Raw genomic sequence first — 20,946 nt, 5'->3', positions numbered from 1 at the left:
TTCGTCATGTGGGGCCTGGAGACTGCACTCAGGTGGGTAGTCAGGCATGGTTGCAATGCCTTTACCTGCTAAGCCATCTTGCTGGCCCTATGTATTTTTTATGGGACTAAGTTGACTTAAGTCAGTCTCCTCTGTGATTGGATAACTTAAAAACAATCTTGGGCTGGTTTGTCCTACCAGGCCCAAGGACCTGAGTTTTATGTCTGGGATCTACATGGTGGTAGAAGAGAGCTGATTCCTGCAAGGTGTCTTCTGACCTTCATGCACATACTTGGTACACACACACACACATACACACACACACACACACACACACACACACACACACACACACACACGCAAATACACACACATACACACACACTAAAATACTAAAAAAAATACAATTTAAAGTAAGATCTTTGTTCTAGATATACTTGAGAGTAGATGTGTACCTAAGTTTGATCCAAAACACTAAATACTGTACATATTAGTAAATCTAGTCATTTTGTATTGACTACTTTTATATAATGTAGTATTCCTGAAGTATTTCCTAATTTCTTATTTATCAAACAAAAATAAATTCATTTCTTCTTACTACTAGAAGATGATTGCTTTGTTTTGTTTTGAGACAGGGTCTTACTATTTAGACCAGGCTGGCCCAGAACTCAGGGATCTGTCTGTCTCTGCCTCTGAGTGCTGGGATTAAAGGTGTACCACCACACCCTCTTGCAGAAAGATGATTGTATTTAATCTGTGAAGTTTCCAGTTTTCACTCATTTTTTTTTTTTAAAAGATCTCTTCAAGTGTGGTGCGTATTCATTATCTTTTCCTTGATAACTTATTATTAGACTTTTTCCTTAAGCACAGTTTATGGTGGGGAAGTTGTAAAAGAGTATGGATGGTAAAAAAGTCACTTCATAACTTTTTATGTATGAACTTTTATTGGGAAAGTTTCAAAATACTATATTTTTAAAATTGTTTTTATGTATGTGTGTGAATGTGTGCTGCATGTATTCAGGTGCACGGGGAATTCAGAAGAGGATGTGAGATCTTCAGGAGCTGGAGTTACAGTTAGTTGTGAGCTGCCTGATGTGGGTTCTGGTAGCTGAACTCAGGTCCTCTGGAAGAGCAGCATGTGCTCTTAACCACTGGGCCATCTCCCCAGCCCCAGGAGTACTATTTTTAAAAAGACTCATTTGTTTTATGTGTATGATTGTTTTGCTTGCATGTTATGGCTATGCGTGCTTGGTGCTTGTGGAGGCCAGAACACATGCTGAATTACCTGGAACTGGAGTTACTGATGGTTGTGAGCTGCCATGTGGATGTTGGGAACCAAATCCCAATCCTCTGGAAGAGCAGCATGTGCTCTTGACCACTGAACCATCTCTTTCTCCAGCCTCCATTATTATGATTTGTGTGTATGTGTTGCTTTGTGCTTATGAATACAGTACCCTCAGATGTCAGAAGAAGGGTCAGATCCCTGGAGGTGGAGTTGCAGGTGTTATGAGCCACCAGATATGGGTGCTAGGAACCATTGAGACCCTCTGGGAGAGCAGTGCATGCTCATAACCACCAAGCCATCTCTACAGCCCCTTTCTTAGAAAGGCCTATTTTACGGCAGTATGACTTACTGAATCTCTCTCTGTCTTTCTGTCTCTGTCTCTCTCTGTGTGGTGTGTGTGTTCTCTTTTCCTCACAGTTGTTAGTAGTGTTGCACTGTTGCTTATACTCCTTCTGTGGTTTTGGTACTGGGGACTGGATGCAGGACCACACTTGTGCTGAGCAAGTGTCCTGCCGTTGAGCTTCATCTTCAACCCCAAGTAATGAATATTTCTGGAAAGTAATAACATGAGTCCAGGCAGAAAACCCTAGTAAAAGCATGGCAGCAGAATGCGAGACTTCATTTGATTTTAAGGTTCGAAGAATGTGAAGAGAATATGGAAGTTCAGTCAAATAAATTAATCATTCTAGAAAAAATTGTATTACATTTCAAGAAGTAAAAAGGAAATGCATCTGATATAGTCTGCCACAAATGACTGTTTTCTGCATACTCTTCTGTCCCTGATTCTTGACTACTGAACTGATATCTATGCAGTTCCCTGAAGTCCTGGGAGGAATTATGGTACCACACTATGAAAAAAACAACAGGAAAAAATAGGCTGGTGCACCTATTACTTTCATGATTTAGAATGCATAGCAGATGTTTTACAATGTTTTTGTAGTGACATTCTTGAAATACTATAATCAGAACTTTTAAAATAGATTATAGAAAACCTTGAAGGTTTTTCTTTCCTATAGAATAGTTTCTACATTATTACTTAAAAGCAATAATTTGAATTAAAGTGGTTTGTTTTTTTTGTTTTTTGGTTTTTTTGGCAGTTCTTGAGCTATTTAATATACTGTTTTATTGTGTTTCTAGTGTATACTTGAAAAACTCTATCTGTATCTTTCATTATATGTACTATAATTGTATCAAGAAAAGCACCTTTGCCAGGCAGTGGTAGTTCACCCCTTTAATCTCAGCATTTGGGAGGCAGAGGCAGGTGGATTTCTGTGAGTTCGAGACCAGCCTGGTCTACAGAGAGAGTTCCAGGACAGGCTCCAAAGCTACACAGAGAAACCCTGTCTCAGCCGCCCCGCCCCTCCAAGAGAAAAGCACTTTAAATAATTTCAGATAAAAATACATTTTTCCCTTTGGCCCCAAAGATGACCATGATCAGTTCCCTAAGATAAGGCACTGAAAATTTGAAGCATAAACAAGTTTTAGCATGCATCGCATCTTAAATCAACTTTACATGTTTTGTGTCTGTGGATTTTAATGCAGCAATTCCTTTAAGGCAGGGGTCCTCAACCTTCCTGATGTTGAGACCCTTTAATACAGCTCCTCACGTTGTGGTGACCCCAACCATAAACTTATTTTCATTGCTACTTCTTAACTGTAATTTTGCTTCTGTTATGAGTTGTAATGTAAATATCTGATATGTGACCCCTGTGAAAGACATGTTCGACCCCAAGGGGCTGCAGCCCACAGGTTGAGAACCACTACTTTAAGTCATCAATACCTTCCTTAATGGAATTAGTGTGTTCCAAAGAGACATTTATCTTACCATTAGCTTTGCTGCAAAATATTTAAATTCCAAGAAATAAAACTATCAATGCTCCTCAAATACATTCTTTAAAGTCACCTTAGTATCTTAATATGTAATGTGTGCCCAATTTAAAAGTTCTGTTTGGTTTGGTTTTGGTAATAAAATCAGTTTTTCTCTCTCTTCCTTTTTTCATCTAGTGGTCATATGCTTTAGAAAAACCCAACACTGGCAGCATATTTAATATCGCGTGGTCCATTGACGGCACTCAGATCGCGGGGGCCTGTGGGAACGGCCATGTTGTCTTTGCACACGTGGTGGGGCAGCGCTGGGAGTGGAGGAACTTCCAGGTGACACTGACGAAGAGAAGGGCCATGCAGGTATGATCGTCAATGCAGGTATGATCGTGGTCCAGAGTCGACTGAAGCTGCTTCTCCCCAGACAGAACAGAGGGCCGTCTTTGTCGGTCACATTGGCTGGGTGTTTACAGCTGTCCAGGCACAGTTGAAAGTCCCTTAACTGTAGGCATGACGAAGACCTTTCCTGAAAGAACCTGAGTGTATGTGGGTCCTGGTTACTTTGGGCTAGCAACACTTGAAGCTTTCAGGGAATGTGGGTGCAGTTAAGGAAGGAGAGCGGAAGAAATCAGACAAAAAAGTCAGATTCACACTGGAAGCTCATCCAAGGCAGGCCCAACCTGCTATTTACTGACAGGGTTAAATTCAAAGTTTTTAGTCACTTAACCTTTTTAAAAATTGGGTAAGGCAAGTCAAAATGGGGAGGACTTAGGAAACTGATCTGGGTTTTTAGGAAGTATAAGGGAGAGATTCCTTTTTTCTTCCATAGTCAGGCTTCTGACTGAGCCTCTGTGACAAAGCATGGATTAACAAGCATTCACATTTCACATTTGTTGTTGTTTTGTTCTTTGAGATAGAGTTTCTCTGTGTAGCCGACCTGGAACTCCTATAGATCTGCCTGCCTCTGCCTCCTGGGGGCATTCACACTATTCAATGGAAGTTTCACATGGCATTATGGGTTTGATGAAGGGCAGACAGCTGTGGAGAAAAGAGATAGGGTCAACAGTCTAATCAAATGATCATGGACTGGGGAATGAGGAGGTTTGCTTTGTACAGATCCTCCTCCATGTCACTCTGCTTTCAGATAGGGCTGTCACACACCCCTTTTGTGAAGACACTTCTCATGAAGGGTCTTGACCTGTTTCAGTGAAAGGTCAGAAACTTTCTGTTATAACCTGCTGAGAGCAAGTTAGTAGGACAGGCAGAGTGACCTTCTGCTCCTGGGTCCTCCCATTCCTTTATCTGGGAGTATTTAATATACATCAACTGCATATTAGGGGGCTAGTATGTCAATTTGAGGTGGAATATTTTGTAGTTAACTTGCAAAATGGGGTATGTCAACGGGAGAAGGAAGGGGCTAGTTATAGGTCCGAGAACGTCGGTGGGTGAGTTCTAAGCGGCTGAAGACTGGGTGCTCTGGCCCTGTTTTATTTATTCCATCAAGGCCACCACTGCTCAGTGCCTTGCATGGAATAAGTGTCCGTCAAATCTGTCAAAACGCAGAGGAAGAAAGGGAGGAGGAGGGGGGGGAAGGGGAGGAGGAGGAGGAGGAGGAGGAGGAGAAGCAGGAGCAGCAGCAGCGCCGGGACTATTGACCCATGAAAATCCTTGACCTAAGAAAGAGGAACTCTCCCTTCTCCTCCTCTGCCTCTATCTGCATCAGTTGCCTCTAGCTTCTGGATTCATAGTCATGTGGCTTTAATTCCTGTAAGAGTTTTAGAAGCATATAGTAGGAGTTTAACCTATTAAAGGACTTTGTTAGCTCAAGGATCAAGATTTTAAAACGTGGGTAATATGTTCATCAGACTCAATAATTAGATTATTTGCTCTAGATTTTTTTTTTAAATTCTTTTGTGGAAAAAAATGTCTTTTCTTTAAAGCTCAGAGTAGTATACAGAATCTCCTTATTCCCCAGCAATGACAGGCCATGCTGCCCCATCCACAGACACATCTGCTTTCCAACCTCTGCAGCGAATTCCAGGCAAATTCTGACATCATACTTCATCTATAAATGTTCAATATATAGAGCTTTAAAAAAAGACATTTCTTTTATTATAACCATAATACTATTATCGTACAACAACAACAATAATATTTCTTTAATTTTAGAAACTGTCCTCAAGGTGCTCAAATCTTCAGGTGTCTCCTACATGTTACAGTTTTAAAGTTTGTTTGAGTCAGGGTTCAAGTGATTACAGTGGGTTTGGCGCAGCCTTTAAGTTGGTGTTAGTCTGTCGTTCCCCCGCCCCCCCATTTCTTCTTACCGTACTTCGTATTTTGCTTAGGAAGTCAGATAATCTGCCCCAGAGTTTTTCACAAGGTGGACTTTGCTGATTGCATCCCTATGGTCTGTTGTTTTTGTTTTTGTTTTCCAGTGTTGGTGATTGGCCCAGGGCCTCACAAACTGCTAGGCCAGCACTCTTCTGAGCTAAGATCCAATCCCATCCGTGGGCGGGATGGACATTCCCCTTTGTCTTCTGAACTTCCTGCAAACTGACAGTTGTATCAAAATGATGGCATAAAAATGCATTTCTGTTATTTAACTTGGAACCAAAATATGGCATTGTCTCCAGGACAAAGAATGCATTGAGAGTTTTAACCGACTAATTTGGGACAGAACTATTTATTCATGTGTGCATGAGGTCTAGGCAGTATAGCATTATCAGAAAGTTCTAGTGTTATTTATAAAACTCTCCTGAGAGCATAGGTGTGCTTCTAGGTAGCTTTAATTTGGAAAGAAGAAAGGCTTATCTCAGTGACTAGAAAAAGTACATATAAGATTACATATGGAATCTTTTAAATGGCTTGTTAAATGCAAGTTATCCTGAGAGGAAAAGTTAATAAATTAAATAGAATTATAGACCCCTTCAATTTTTTTTGTTTGTTTTGGTTTTGATTTTTTGAGACAAGGTTTCTCTGTATAGCTTTAGAGCCTTTCCTGGAACTCGCTCTGCAGCCCAGGCTGGCCTCGAACTCACAGATATCTGCTTGCCTCTGTCTCCCGAGTGCTGGGATTAAAGGTGTGTGCCACCACTGCCCGGTGAGCCTTTTAATTTATAAAGGGTTTTATACTGTGATTATAAGACATTGCATTTTTGTTAAGTTGTACCCATTAGTATTTTTGTTAAGATAATATTCTTCATTCATTCAGTGGCTGTTTCTGAGTATCATGTTTTCCAGGTATGAGGCTAAGCAATGAGGGATGTAGCGTTAAATAAAACAAATTTGTTCTCTGTTCTCATGGCCCTCCTAGGCCTTAAAACCACCCCATACACTCAACACACATTAATCTAAGGCGAGAAACTAGAAACAGCAGAAATTGATTGGTTTATGTAAAGTCGGGAGATAGGCTGAGTTGAGGCATTATTGCTTCAGTGGATCAAATAATAGCAACAGGACTTCATTACTTCCTCTTTTTGTCTCCTTTTCCCTGTAATTGGCTTCATTTTAAGAAAGACCTTCTCTATTTTGTGCCTTTGGTAGTTCCGGTGTTGCATCCTAGCAACTCAAGTCTGTCAGAAAGCTCATTTCTTCTAAGAATTCCAACAGGAGCCCGAACTTTCAGTCTCATATGCTCGGCTTGCAATAAAGTGAGAGAGTGTGTGGGGGAATGTTGGCCTTGTCTGAACTGCTTAGTGACGGAGACTAGTGGGGAGAATGGTTTCTCAAGGGAGATCAAGGCATTCTTGATTCTAGGCAGATCCCCTTTTGAGAGAGAGACAGAGAGAGAGAGAACCTTCTTCGCAGGGAAGGTGTGGCCACAGAGCTGTGAGGTAGCTGCTGACATTGCTGTGCTGTGGCAGTCAGGAAGCAAGAGATCTTAAGCAGAGGTGGAGCTGGCCTGAAATTCTCAAGCCCTGCATCTACAGTCTTGTATCTGCCAGCTGGGCCTTATGCTCTAAAGATACCAAGACCTGTCAAAACAGTGCCGCCCCTAGGGCTAGTGTCTTAGGGTTCCTATTGCTGTGAATATGGCGGCATGCAGACAGACATGATGCTGGAGCAGGAGCTGAGAGTCCTACATCTTTCAGGCATAGGAAGTCAACTGAGATGCTGGGCAGTCTCCTGAGCATAGGAAACCTCAACGTCCGCCCCCACAGTGACTCACTTTCTCCAGCAAGGCCATACCCACTCCAACAAGGCCAAATCTCATAGTAACGCCATTCTCAGTGAGGTTATGGGAAACACTTACATTCAAACTACCATAGCCAGTGTGGGGGACATTGCATGTTCTTACATGAAAATCCAAAAACTTGTTGGAACATACATTCTCTGAGTCCCTGTGAGTGGGAATCTGGTAATGGTTTGGTTAGCATGGATGGCTCAGAGTCTCGATGATACAGTGAAGGTGTGGGTAGGATTAAGGCTTATCTGAAGGACCATTTACTTTCAGGCTCACTGATGTTATTGACAGGATTCACTTCAGCAGAGTCTTTGGAACTAAGGGCTTTAGTTACTTGTTGGTCATCAACAGGTTTCTTTCAGTTCTGTGTATGTGGCTTTTCCATTTGGCAGCTCATGACTTGGCAGCTTGCTTTAGCAGAGCAAGCAGGTGAGAGAAGCCAGAGAGGCTGCAGGCAAGACATAAGTCACATTTTTCATAACTGAGATCAAAAGTGACATATCACTTGCTTTATTCTGTTGTGTATGCAAGTGGAGACATTGTACAGGGGGCAGTCTTCCAAGCTGCCTGCCTCACATCCATACCTTATAAATGTATGTACAGTTCATGTATGCACCACTTGGCTACTCAGTCCATTCCACATATAATTAAAAACAGACCTATATTCTCTCTCTGAAGAAGGTACTTTAGGGCCCGGAGAGTTAGCTCAATGTTAAAAGCACTGGCTGCTCTTATAGAGGACCTAGGTTTGATTCCCAGCACTCACATGGCTGCTCACAAACACCTCTAACTCTAGATCCAGGGGATCTGACACTCTCTCACACCTCCATGGGCTTCTGCATGCACATAATACACAAGATAAGCACTCAGATACACACACACACACACACACACACACACACACAAAATAAAAATAAACACAAAAGCTCTAAGAAGATAATCAGCGTTCACTCACTCACTGGATTACCTCCAATTTTCTGCACTTCCAAACTGTAAATAAGATACAGATTTGGGGACTGGAGAGATGCTCAGTGGTTAAGAGGACTGGCTGCTCTTCAGAGGACTGCCCCAGTTTGATTCCTAGCACCCACTCGGTGATTGACACCATCTATAACTCCACGTCCAGGGCTATCACACCTCAAAATTAAAAGTGCAGATTCTTTTTCCTCCCCTTTACTTTGCTCATATTCCCAGTTTACAGTAACGATGGGGAAACAAGGTGTCTCCAGTGCAGACAGAATGGAAGTGGGCAGAAGAGAAGGCAGCACACAGCCATCACCAATCCCACAGGATAAATCCAGCCAAACTAGAGTTCCCTAAGAACTACTCTTCCAGTGGAGTTTACTGTTTGGTGTGATGGTTGGTGTTAGTTGTCAGTGTGACAGGATCTAGAGTCACCTAGTAAATGGGCCTCTGGACATGCCTGTGAGGGATGATCTTCATTAGCTTAATTTAGGTGGGAAGACCCATTCGCTGTGGGTGGCCCCATTTTCCCAGGCTGGGATGCTAGACTACAGTAAGAAGGGAAAGTGAACTGAACCCAGAATATAGTCATCACTCTGCTTCCCCATGGGTGTGGGGTAACCAGTGGCCTCAGGCTTCTATTGTCTTGACTCCCCTGCTGAGAGGGACTGTTCCCTTGAGCTGTAAGCTGCAATAAACTCCTTGCCTTTGAGTCTCACAACAGCAGGAAAGGACACTGATATACTTGGTCAGTTTGGCAACTCTAGTTTGCCTTTCTATTAGAAACATTTTCAGTGTTTTGGAGGCATCTCTTACTGGGGACTATACTTCTTAGTAGATTACTTTCTTTTGTTGGAGATGACAGGATTTCCATAAAGACTGAACAGTCACTTTTGTTTGCATGGTTTGAAGTTTTATTGCTTCCTTAGATGTGCAGTAGAATTGTGATTGACTGTGTCTTACTTAGTCAAAAACTAGAGATCAAGTTGAGTTGTTACTATTAAATGCAGTCTTTGACCTGGCAGCTGCTACTTCCCAGTCTTCTATCTCCTACTGTCGGCTTTCGTGAGACATAGCGGGTAAGAATGAGAATATTCACTGGGTGGTGGTGGCGCACGCCTGTAATCCCAGCACTCGGGAGGCAGAGCCAGGCGGATCTCTGTGAGTTCGAGGCCAGCCTGGTCTACACAGCTAGTCCAGGACAGGCTCCAAAGCTACAGAGAAACCCTGTCTCGAAAAACCAAAAAAAAAAAAAAAAAACAAGAATGAAAAGACTTCCTCTAGGTCTTATACACCAGGCTGCATTCCAACAGGTAGTTAGTTCCCAAGGGGGAAGCTGCTAGCTCCGTCAGGAAGGAGGGTCTGGGAGGGAAAGGGGACTGGCGTAGATGATGAGGTGGTTCCTGGGCAGCTTGCCTTCTTCTCTTTGCTATTAACCTAATTTTGGCGTGGAGTACAGATTTGGTGTTTATTAGCAGCCAAAGTTCAAGAGTTGATTTTTAGTCATTTCATTTCTTGTGAATACTAGAGCAAGCTGTAGAGGATTAATGAAGATTATGGACATGAAACATGCCAGCACAGTCATGTATAGGATTAACAGAGGATTGTGGAAATTTTATTTATGTCAAACTGAAATATCTAAGTATTGTAAGGAAGTGTCGGGGAATTAATCCTGGAGAAGCCTTGAGCTGAGCAGAGTAATGGACACTTTTTAAAATTCATCACAAGACATTGCTGTGTGAGATTTCTTTTTATCTATCTATCTATCTATCTATCTATCTATCTATCTATCTATCTATGTATCTATTTATTTATTTTATTTTATTTTGGAGCTGAGGATCGAACCCGGGGCCTTGCGCTTGCCAGGCAAGCACTCTACCACTGAGCTAAATCCCCAACCTTCTTTTTCATTTTTTATTTTTGTTGTTTTGAGACAGGCTCTCACTATATAGCTCTGGCTGTCCTGGAACTTGATCTGTAGACCAGGCTGGCCTTGATCTCACAGATCTGTCTACCTCTGCCTCTGTGCTTGGATTAAAGGCCTGGGCTACCAAGCCCCACTGAGATAGGGCTTCTTTCTTTCTTCCTTTTTGGAATTAGTGTTCTTTGCTATCAATTCTGTTTGACATTCAAGTTCTGGACAGAAAACAAGATAACAATAATGTCAGGTGAGCAGTTTTCATCGTGTTACAGCAGTAGTTGTAGATCAAATCCAGTCCATGGCCTGTTTTTGACAAATAAAGTTTTATTGGAACACAGTCACATCCATTTGTTACTCAGTATCTATGGCTGTTTTTATGTTATAAAGACAGAGTTAAGACACAGAGCACATGGCCCACCAAGCCCCAAATACTTACCCTCAGGTCTTTTCTAGAGCATGCAGGCTGACACCTCACTGAGTGACAGGTGGCATCGTCTTCAGAGAGAGAATATGTGGATTGGAGCCCAGAATGGGGCTCACACCTGTGCACTTGGGAGGTGGAATCAGGAGGGTTTGAGAGTTTGAGGCTAGCTAGGGTTATGTGAGAGGTGCTCTACAAGAAAAGGAGTGGCACGTGGCTTGAGGCTTTGTGACATCCAGGAAGGAAATTAAAAACGCAAACCACTGGACAGTATCTCTAGGCAAGAATTTCAGTGCACTGGACTCATTGGAGAGCAAATGAAGAGGCAGTGCATTAGACACAGTTATCACTTTGTGTCAACACATTTCCTTGTGTTGGCCATGGTATTATTCCTCCTGCTGACAGAAGTCCAAGTGCTGACAGATTGTATCCACCTTGTCGGTATACAGGCCTCTTTCTCTGAAAGATGTCCAGGAGAGATGAAGAGAATACATCCAAAAGTGCAAAGGCTGGGAACTGTGTTCAGGAGACATTTCTAGTCCCTGTGCCCAGGACTCAGAACTTCAGGGGAATGACAGGGCAGTACTTCGGCTGCTTTCTGTCCCAGTACTTATCAAAGCTCAGCTGCACAGCAGCCTCCATGGCCAGGATCTTGGGAGTACTGTCCTCATATAAGCGCTTCATCTGGGCCGGGTGCTGCTCCCCGGGCCTCTCAGATGGAGGCTCTGCTGACTGGTTGTGGTTGTAGTACAGGCCGTGGTCAGCATTCACATGGTCGGCCAGCTGTTACTCGTCAGGCTGCTGCTTGTCACTGCCACTTTTCTCTGGGCCTCTCGGTCTCTGCAAAGTCCTGGCAGAGCTCGCCAGGGATTTCCATATTGCTCAGGCCACATTCTACTTCATCATGTGAATCCGACTCCAGCCTTCCTCCTCCTGTGGTGCTTCATCTTCTCGTAGATGCCTGGGTCCCACTGCTGTCATGCGGTGGTTGTCCAGACCTTTGGAGATTGAAACTCTGTAGGCAGACTCCTGCTAGGCCATGTGCTGGACTTGAAAGATGTCCAGTTTCATAAGCAAGAGAGTTCCAGGGAAGAACTCTGTGAGGGGAGAACCATGGGGAAGTGAAATAGGAATCCCTGGACTTTCTGTAGGCACTCTGGTGGCTTCGCCTCCAAGCAATTACTTGATGGTAATGTATCTGGCATACACTGGGTGAGGATCTCAAGATGCAGCAGTTCTCCATGCTGATGTCATTGCTGCTGTCTCTGACTGCAAAAGTCCAAGTGGCACCTGTGGGCATACAGCGTGCAGATCTCAAGCAGTGGGGACTATGGGCCCAGTTCTTGGTGGAGGGGGCGAGAGTCTCATCTAAAAATTATTTGTTTTAGTTATGTGTATGCGTGTTTGTGTACCTATATTTGAGTGTTTTTGAGGCCAGAAGAGGGTGTTGAATCCCCTGATATTATAGTTACAGGAGGTTGTGAGACACCTGAACATGGGTACTAGTAACAAAACTTTTCTGGAACTCACTTTGTAGACCATGCTGGCCTCAAACTCAGAGATTGTCCTGCCTCTGCCTCCTAAGTGCCTGGTTTAATGCTCAAATTGTTACGTCTTTGGCCAATTGCTCTTTCTCCTTCTCCTTCTATTTCTCCTTCTCCTCCTCCTCCTCCTCCTCCTCTTCCTCCTCCTCCTCAAATTAATTAATTAATTTTACATCCCATCTGCAATCTTCCCTTTTTCTTCTCCTCCCAGCCCCCCCCCCCACTGTCTCCCCTCTGCCCCCCCATCCACTTCTCCTCTGTATCTGTTTAGGACAGGACAGCTCTCCCATAAGTATCATTAAACCATGGCATATCAATTTGAAGTAAGAAAAAGCACCTCCCCGTGTATTGTGACTGGACAAGGTGACCCAGTTTGAGGAGTAGGGTCCCAAAAGCCAGTAAAAAAGTTGGAGACAGCCCCTGTTCCCACTGTTAGGAGTCCACAAGGGTCTGACCTAGGCACTCTGGTTGTCGGTTCAGTCTCTGTGAGCCCCTATGAGCCCAGGTTAGTTGATTCTGCAAGTTTTTTTATGGTGTTCTTAACTCTCTGGCTCCTACAATCCTTTCTTCTCTTCTGGGAGGTTCCCTGAACTACACCTAATGTTTGGCCATGGATCTACATCTGTTTCCATCAGTTGCTGGATGACCCCTCTCTGATGACAATTGGGCTAGGCACCAATCTGTTCACAGGATGGACAGTTCAGGTTACTTATCTGCTATTGTTAGGAATCTAAGATGGGATCTTCCTTGAAGATTCATGGGAAATTCCCTTGCACCAGGTGTTTACCTGGCCCTGAAATGTACCCCCTCTTCCAGTAGCCTCTTTCAGTACTCTCTCCCTCCACCCACCCCAACTTGATCACTTATGTTTCCATCCCTACTCACCCTCAGTACATACAAAATCTCTTCTATTTTCCCTTCCCAGGGAGTTCTTGATGTCCCCACAATGAACCCTACTTGTTACCTAGCCTCTCTGGGGCTGTGGATTGTAGCATAGTTATCCTTTATTTTAAAGCGAATATCCACCTGTGAGTGAGTACATACCATGTTTGTCTTTCTCATCTGGGTTACCTCACTCAGGGTATTTTCTAGTTCTATCCATTTGCCTTCAAATTTCCTGGTGTCCTTGTTTTTAACAGCTGAGTAATAATACTCCATTGTGCAAATATGCCATATTTTCTTTATCCATTACTCAGTTGAGGAGCTTCTAGGTTGTTTCCAGGTTCTGCTTATTACAAATAAAGCTGCTATGAACATAGTTGAGCAAGTGCCCTTGTGGTATGATTGAGCATCTTTTGGGTATATGCCCAAGAGCAACATAGCTGGGTCTCGTGGTAGGGCGATTCCCAGTTTTCTGAGGAACTGCCACACTGACTTCCAAAGTGGCTGTACATGTTTGCACTCCCACCAGCAATGGAGGAGTGTTCCCCTTGTTCCACATCCTCTTCAGCATAAGCTGTCACTTGTGTTTTTGATCATAGCCATTCTTAAGATGGAATTTCAGAGTCATTTTTTTGCATTTCCCTTCATTTTTGGATGGAAGATAACATATAAACTTGCTATTCTGTATCTTGTATTGCCACTTTATAGTTCTTCATTTTGTTTTCCAACTATACAGCATGTGGAAATACATAGTGGTTTATTCAAGCTGCTGGCAGCTATGTGGGCTGTTTCTGGTCTTCTGCTGTTACTGAGTGCTGTTTTAAGCAGCCCGCACAGGTGTCGTTCCATAGTTTTGCCTATATATATTTGAGATAGGATTCTAGAGAATACTATACTAGTATCTAGAGGATACTGAGAATACTATAATAAAGAATCTATGTGCATGCACTTTTGCTATCTCATGTCATGATATTTGGGGAGCACATATGTAGCATGCTGTCCAAGATATCAGGCTGCCTATGGAATACCATAACCAGGTAGCTTGTAAACAACAGATTTTTTCCTTATAGTTTTAGAGGCTGGGAAATCCAAAACCAAGATGCCAGTGGATTTAGTTTCCAAATAGGTTACTCTCTGGCTCATTGCTGGACACTTCTAGCTGTGTCCTCATTGGAAAGTGGCAAGCACTTCTTTTTTAAAGGCATGAGTTGATTTCCTGAATATCCCACAACAGGAACTGAGGGGCCACAAACACTCAGAAGACAGAAATTTGAAGACATACTTAGAAGAATGAGCTCCTGTCCTTTCATTTCATTGTTAATTAATGCTTTGCATTATTACTTTTTGAGAAAAATGAAAACATTCTGAGGAGAATTTAAAGAGTGACTAATTTGCAAGTATCATTACATTGTTTTCCTTATTTTTTTTACCTCAGGGTATGCTTGCCACCTCATGCATCTTGATCTCACTCAGAGCTTAGAGAGCTGAACTTATCCACACTCTTCCTTGATTTATTATAGTTTGTCCATTGACTTCAGAACTTTTGACCAGTATGTCAAATGCTAACATCCTTGCAAACTTGTCTGCTATAAATGTTTGTAGGATTTTTTTCACAATGGAATGTTATTCAGTTGTAAAGAAAATGAAATGATGAAATCTTCAGGAAAGTGAGTGGAGCTAGAAAACACTCAGTGGGTCTGTACTGCTCTTAGCTCTGCTAGAGAAGCATTTTTTTCAGTGGTTAGTGGTGACTGCACAGACTGAGAACTGATGAGTGTAGGCAGATTAGTTCCCAGAGGGACTCACCATCAGGGCACCAAAGGTCAGAAGTGAAGAATGGGTGAGTCAGCCCAAGACCCTGAAAACGGGCTGCAAGATAATGGTGGCGATGGACTGGTTGTCAGGATACACAAGATAATGGTGTTGGTTGACTCCACATAGGCCAGCTCAGGATGTCAGTGACTGGATACAAGGGACAGTGGGTGCTAGCTATGGCAGAGTAAAGCAACGTCAAGACTCCTGTAGGAGACCATGCACAGAGTGGGATTACTCTCTTCCCTAGTAAGTGTTTGGAGTCGCCCCTTCCCAGCTGTTTCTTTGTTTGTTCTTTCTTTGTTTGTTTTTTGAGACAGGGTTTCTCTGTGTAGCCCTGGCTGTCCTAGAGCTCACTCTGTAGACCAGGCTGGCCTTGAACTCGGAGATCTGTGTGTCTCTGCCTCCTGAGTGCTGGGCTTAAAGGTGTGCGTCACCAGGCCCTGCTTCTTAACCTGCTTTCACCCTTCTCTCTGTGGTTTGGCTTCTTTACTATACATACATACATACATAAAACCAATACCTCCTCCACTTTTGATTTTGAAAGCAATTGTATCCCTCTTTTTAGAACTTGAAGTTTGAAGTAAAAATCTAAGCAGAAAGGAGATATTCTCTCTCTTTTGGACAGAAATCATATGGTCTCTTTCCAGCTTTTATATGTCACCCTCCTCTAACTGCGTCTCAGTGCTGGAGCATTTTTAACTTCATCCCATTCCTGCATCACTTGCTTTGGCATGAAGATTAAAAATCCTTATAGGTCTCTTCTATTTATTTCTAACAGAATTTTTTTGTATCTGTACTTTCTTAGTTGACTTTTATACCAAAGTATATCAGTTTATGCCTAGATGAATCTTTTTTATATACTTAGCTAATTAAGAGTACACTGACTTTTTCATGCATATTGAACTCTTACTAGCTTCTCCCCCCCCCCCCCCCATTTTGCTTAGGTTCGTAATGTTCTCAATGACGCTGTGGACTTACTGGAGTTCCGGGACAGGGTCATCAAAGCGTCTCTGAACCATGCACACTTAGTCGTCTCCACATCCCTCCAGTGCTACGTGTTCTCGTAAGCATCTTGCATTTCCTAAAAATCCAGAGTTTTTGTCAGGATGAGGGATTTATTTTTAAGTTTTCGTATCAATACGGTTTGGTTTAACCTTAACTTTCTCAAAACTTTACTGATTAGCACCATATTTTAGAACAGGAAATGAGGTAAAACTCTGAGCTATAACCAATGAAAATAGATCTAATGAAGTTTGTGCTTCAGAGATAAATACTCACTTTTAAAACTGGAAGTATCTCATGTAATACAGTATTTACTTACAGTTCTATAGACTTTGGTATAATTTTAACTCAAAGCCCAGGGACAGCCAGGAGAGAAGCCAGCAGATCACTGTAACAGGATGGCTAGCAGGCTGAAAGAATTCAGTAAGGACATGGAGTCATAGTAACCATAAACGTGCACTGAGGACACAGAGTTGTCCAGAAAGAGTGAAGAAAAAATACTTTCAGTGTCCTCCTTCTTAGAAGGCAAAGAATGTAAGAACTTGGCTGAAAATTTGGAACACATTTGGTATCAGTGTGTGCTCATAAGCACTGGATGAATAGCTTCTGGAAACAGACCTCATTTGTAGGTTGTGATTATGATGATGTAAAAAAAGTATACAGTGACTGATTTTAAGCCACCAGTGTGATTGTGCTGCAAGTGGAGAGGAGATACAGAATGACAGTCAGTGTATACTATTGCCACTACACAGTTTGGACAGATGTAAAGAACTGGCAGTATGTATAATCAACTGGGAAAAATGAAGCTGAAGTGATCAGTCCTGAGCATTTGTTACCTTTGTTTTGAACATAATTTGTCTATTTTATATAATTATATTTTATATAATTTTATTTTAGGCAATGGATGTATTCAATAATCAACTTTGAAAACCCTTAAAAATTTAACTACTACAAATCAGCTTTTGCATGCTACCAACTAAACTATCCAGAAAACTCAAGTGACCACTCATACCCTCAAGAGTCTATGTTAAGAACTTTAAAAAATTGTGCTTGCATTTATACTGTGATGTATTTATAATTTAATCATTTGATAAATATCGGGGATAGAGATAGACTGTGTGTCTTGTTTACTACTGTTTGTCCAGTGCTTAGCTCAACATGCGGTGGGTGCTTATTTTGAGTGAAGAAATGAAGTATAATTAAGTATGGTGTTGCATTGATATCCTAAGGCCCAGTAATTCATAATGAAATGATATTCAATTTAATTGATAGCTGCTCCAGTTCCCACTCAGTATGTATAAATCTGCAACTAATCAAAATCTGCAGCTTGGTAGTGGTTGGTAGTGCTGAAGTAGGAGAGGCGGGATCACATCGGGAGTACTGAAGTAGGAGAGGCGGGGTCACATCAGGAGTACTAAAGTAGGAGAGGAGGGGTCACATCGGGAGTACTGAAGTAGGAGAGGTGGGGTCACATCGGGAGTAATGAAGTAAGAGAGGCGGGGTCACATCGGGAGTACTGAAGTAGGAGAGGTAATGGTCACATCAGGAGTACTGAAGTAGGAGAGGAGGGGTCACATCGGGAGTACTGAAGTAGGAGAGGTGGGGTCACATGGGAGTACTGAAGTAGGAGAGGTGGGGTCATATCGGGAGTACTGAAGTAGGAGAGGCGGGGTCACATGGGGAGTACTGAAGTAGGAGAGGTGGGGTCACATGGGGAGTACTGAAGTAGGAGAGGTGGGGTCATATTGGGAGTACTGAAGTAGGAGAGGTGGGATCATATTGGGAGTACTGAAGTAGGAGTGGTAATGGTCACATCGGGAGTACTGAAGTAAGAGGCGGGGTCACATGGGAGTACTGAAGTAGGAGAGGTGGGGTCATATTGGGAGTACTGAAGTAGGAGAGGTGGGGTCATATCGGGAGTACTGAAGTAGGAGAGGTGGGGTCATATCGGGAGTACTGAAGTAGGAGAGGCGGGGTCACATGGGGAGTACTGAAGTAGGAGAGGTGGGGTCATATCGGGAGTACTGAAGTAGGAGAGGCGGGGTCACATGGGGAGTACTGAAGTAGGAGAGGTAATGGTCACATGGGAGTACTGAAGTAGGAGAGGCGGGGTCACATCAGGAGTACTTAAGTAGGAGAGGCGGGGTCACATGGGAGTACTGAAGTAGGAGAGGTGGGGTCACATCAGGAGTACTGAAGTAGGAGAGGCGGGGTGGGTCACATGGGAGTACTGAAGTAGGAGAGGCGGGGTCACATCAGGAGTACTCAAGTAGGAGAGGCGGGGTCACATGGGAGTACTGAAGTAGGAGAGGTGGGGTCACATCAGGAGTACTGAAGTAGGAGAGGCGGGGTCACATCAGGAGTACTCAAGTAGGAGAGGAGGGGGGTCACATCGGGAGTACTGAAGTAGGAGAGGAGGGGGGTCACATGGGAGTACTGAAGTAGGAGAGGCGGGGTCACATCGGGAGTACTCAAGTAGGAGAGGCAACAGAGAGTGGAGAAAGAACCCACTGGCCTGATGTCATGTGGATTGTTTTCTTTCTGGCTTTCCAAGTCTTTGAATCATATTATCCTGTTAAAAGGAATTATTTTTGCACCTATGTGTCACTTTATTGAGTAAGCATGGTCATAGCTTACATTTATAGAGTACTTTGCAGAAATAATTTTGCTTTAATCCAACAAAACAGTAGAAGAGCTATAGGAAAAATAATTATGCTCAACATGTTATTTTTGTTTTTTTCTCTTTAAGTGTTGAGGCAGGGGTGGATCAGGGTTTTACTATATGGATTTGGCTGCCTTAGAACTCACTGTGTAGACCAGGCTAGCCTCAAACTCAGAGATTCACCTGCTTTCTGCTTCCTGAGTGCTGGGATTAAAGGTGTGTGCCACCACACCTGGTGCCATCATGCTATTATTACATTATTTTGTTCAGTGACTGATATATATCAGGCAGTTTGTTAGACACTTATATAACTCTTAGTTTGCAGAAGCTAAGCTTGTTAAAGTCATGTGATTGGAATGGTGCAGCCTGATAGTTAGTCCAGGTCTGCCCAGCCCATCCTCAGTGTGCTATACTATGCTGCTGCTGTTTCTCAGAACAGAGATGTTAGATGCCCTGCCCAAACAGAGGTATTAGCCAGCAGAATAAGGGCTTGTTCTTAGGATTCCTGAGTTCATAAACTATAACTCCAGTGGGTACTTTTTTATTGAAAGCCTATTATGTACTAGTTGCTGGGGACTCAGCATCTCTGCTTTTTAGTTGAGGAAACAGACGTGTGAGTGAATTAATCTTAGAGTAATGTGTCAGGTGCTTTAATAAAAACATATGTGATAACTCATAAAATTAAACTTACCATTTAAGATGAGTAACTTCTTATTTATTAAAATGTGTTTAGTATTTGAAATGCTAATAAAAGTCTTTTTATTCATATTTTAGTACGAAGAACTGGAATACACCACTTATATTTGATCTCAAAGAAGGAACTGTTAGTTTAATTCTCCAGGCAGAAAGGTAATTTGTTTATATTTTAACTGTCGGATACCTCATGCAGCAGTAAAGCACTCTTTAAAACATCTCACAAGGGCTGGAGAGATGATTCAGTGATTAAGAGCACTGGCTGCTCTTGCAGGGGTCCTGGGTTCAATGTCCAGCATTCACATGGTGGCTCACAACCATCTGTAACTCCAGTTCCAGGGGATCTAGTGTTCTCTGATGGCCTCCATGGGAACTGCATGCATATCATACATTTAGATACATGCAAAAACATGCATATACCTAAGGTTGTGTTTTGTTTTGTTTTTCCTGAGACAGGGTATATCTGTGTAACAGCCCTGGCTGTCCCAGAACTCACTTTGTAGACCTGGCTGGCCTCAAACTCACAGTGACGCCTCCTGAGTACTGGGATTAAAGGTGTACAGCACCATGCCTGGCAAAATATATCTTTTTAGAAATCTCACAAAATGATATAGTCATCATTTGGGATCAGTCTGTATTGGTTGTAGTATTAAGGCCACTCCATGTAGTTAAAGGGGAGGTTTATTTTGTGTGGTAACTTACAAGTGAAGGGATAGGTACAGGGTCTGGGAAAGGTATGGCGCAGTTCAGCGGTGTTCTCTGGAGAAGTCTGCTTGGTCTACCTCCAGCGACCAGGGTCCAGGAACCAAGAGAGCCCGCACATCTGGATCTCAGGTCTTCAGGGCTCCTGTCTCAGCCCCACCTTTTAGGTGTGACAGTTACCAAATCCTCAATGGGGGTAATTCTTCCAGGTCAAAGCTGGAACCCACTGCAAATGTGTTTCTGTTATATGTTTAAGAATTAAAAACAAAGTAGGTCAGTGGTAAAGAAATGTTTTATTCTCAGAACTTCTTTATATTCTTAAAAAGATATTGAAAGTTACATATCTTTATATCAACATTCATTATATTAGATTTATTATATAAATTTATTAGATAGTAATCTTTTGTTTTGTTTTGTTTTGTTTTTTGTTTTTAGAGACAGGGTTTCTCTGTGTAGCTTTGCACCTTTCCTAGAACTTACTTGGTAGCCCAGGCTGGCCTTGAACTCACAGAGATCCGCCTGCCTCTGCCTCCCGAGTGCAAGGATTAAAGGCGTGCCCCACCACCGCCTGGCTAGATCGTAATCTTAAATGTTACGAAAAGCTCAGTACAAGTAACATTAGAGTATCAATATGAGAGAATGACATTGAAAAGGAGAATTAGCTTGGTCCCCTATTTCCTGTTCATTTGTTTTTTCTTCTTCACTTCTATTCAAATTCAGTTTATCCTAAGTTGTATCAAATGTAAGAGTGCCCCAGGTGAGGACTGAACTTCTGACTTGAGCATTGCCCTGCTGTCCTTCCCCGCTCCTCCTCCTCCTCTTCCTTCCTTCCATGGTGCTGGAGACTGAACCCAGGGCTGTGCGTGTGCTTTGAGACTGAGCTATACCTCCACTCATTTTTGTTTTTAAATAGTGGTCATTGACTTCATGAGCTGCTACTACTAGGCTGTGGGCTGAAGTTTAGGAAGTAGTGTTTTTTGCAAAGTCCTTCAATAAATATAAGACTAAGAAAACCTGGGTGAGTCCCTTGAACAAATTAGGACTAGCTGTTAATCCAGGAGACACATTTTTTT

The 20,946-nt window shown here is 42.7% G+C and overlaps 1 protein-coding gene and 1 pseudogene across 2 annotated transcripts in view; one reads left to right on the top strand and one right to left on the bottom strand.

The window, feature by feature from the left end:
* Nucleotides 1–20,946, top strand: part of Ift80 (intraflagellar transport 80) — a 101,960-nt gene that overhangs the window by 47,592 nt on the left and 33,422 nt on the right. For both annotated transcript variants that reach the window (XM_036190853.1, XM_036190854.1), the window contains exons 9-11: nt 3,269–3,448; nt 15,759–15,877; nt 19,253–19,327. In XM_036190853.1, coding sequence (XP_036046746.1) covers nt 3,269–3,448; nt 15,759–15,877; nt 19,253–19,327 — 374 coding nt within the window. The remainder of the gene's footprint in view (nt 1–3,268; nt 3,449–15,758; nt 15,878–19,252; nt 19,328–20,946) is intronic.
* On the bottom strand, nt 11,129–11,827 carry LOC118585884 (annotated as a pseudogene).

The sequence above is a fragment of the Onychomys torridus genome, chromosome 6, assembly GCF_903995425.1.
Source record: "Onychomys torridus chromosome 6, mOncTor1.1, whole genome shotgun sequence".
In the NCBI taxonomy this organism is placed as follows: Eukaryota; Metazoa; Chordata; class Mammalia; order Rodentia; family Cricetidae; genus Onychomys; species Onychomys torridus.
The sequence above is the reverse complement of the archived record's forward strand: the minus strand, read 5'-3'. Positions and strand labels throughout refer to the sequence as shown.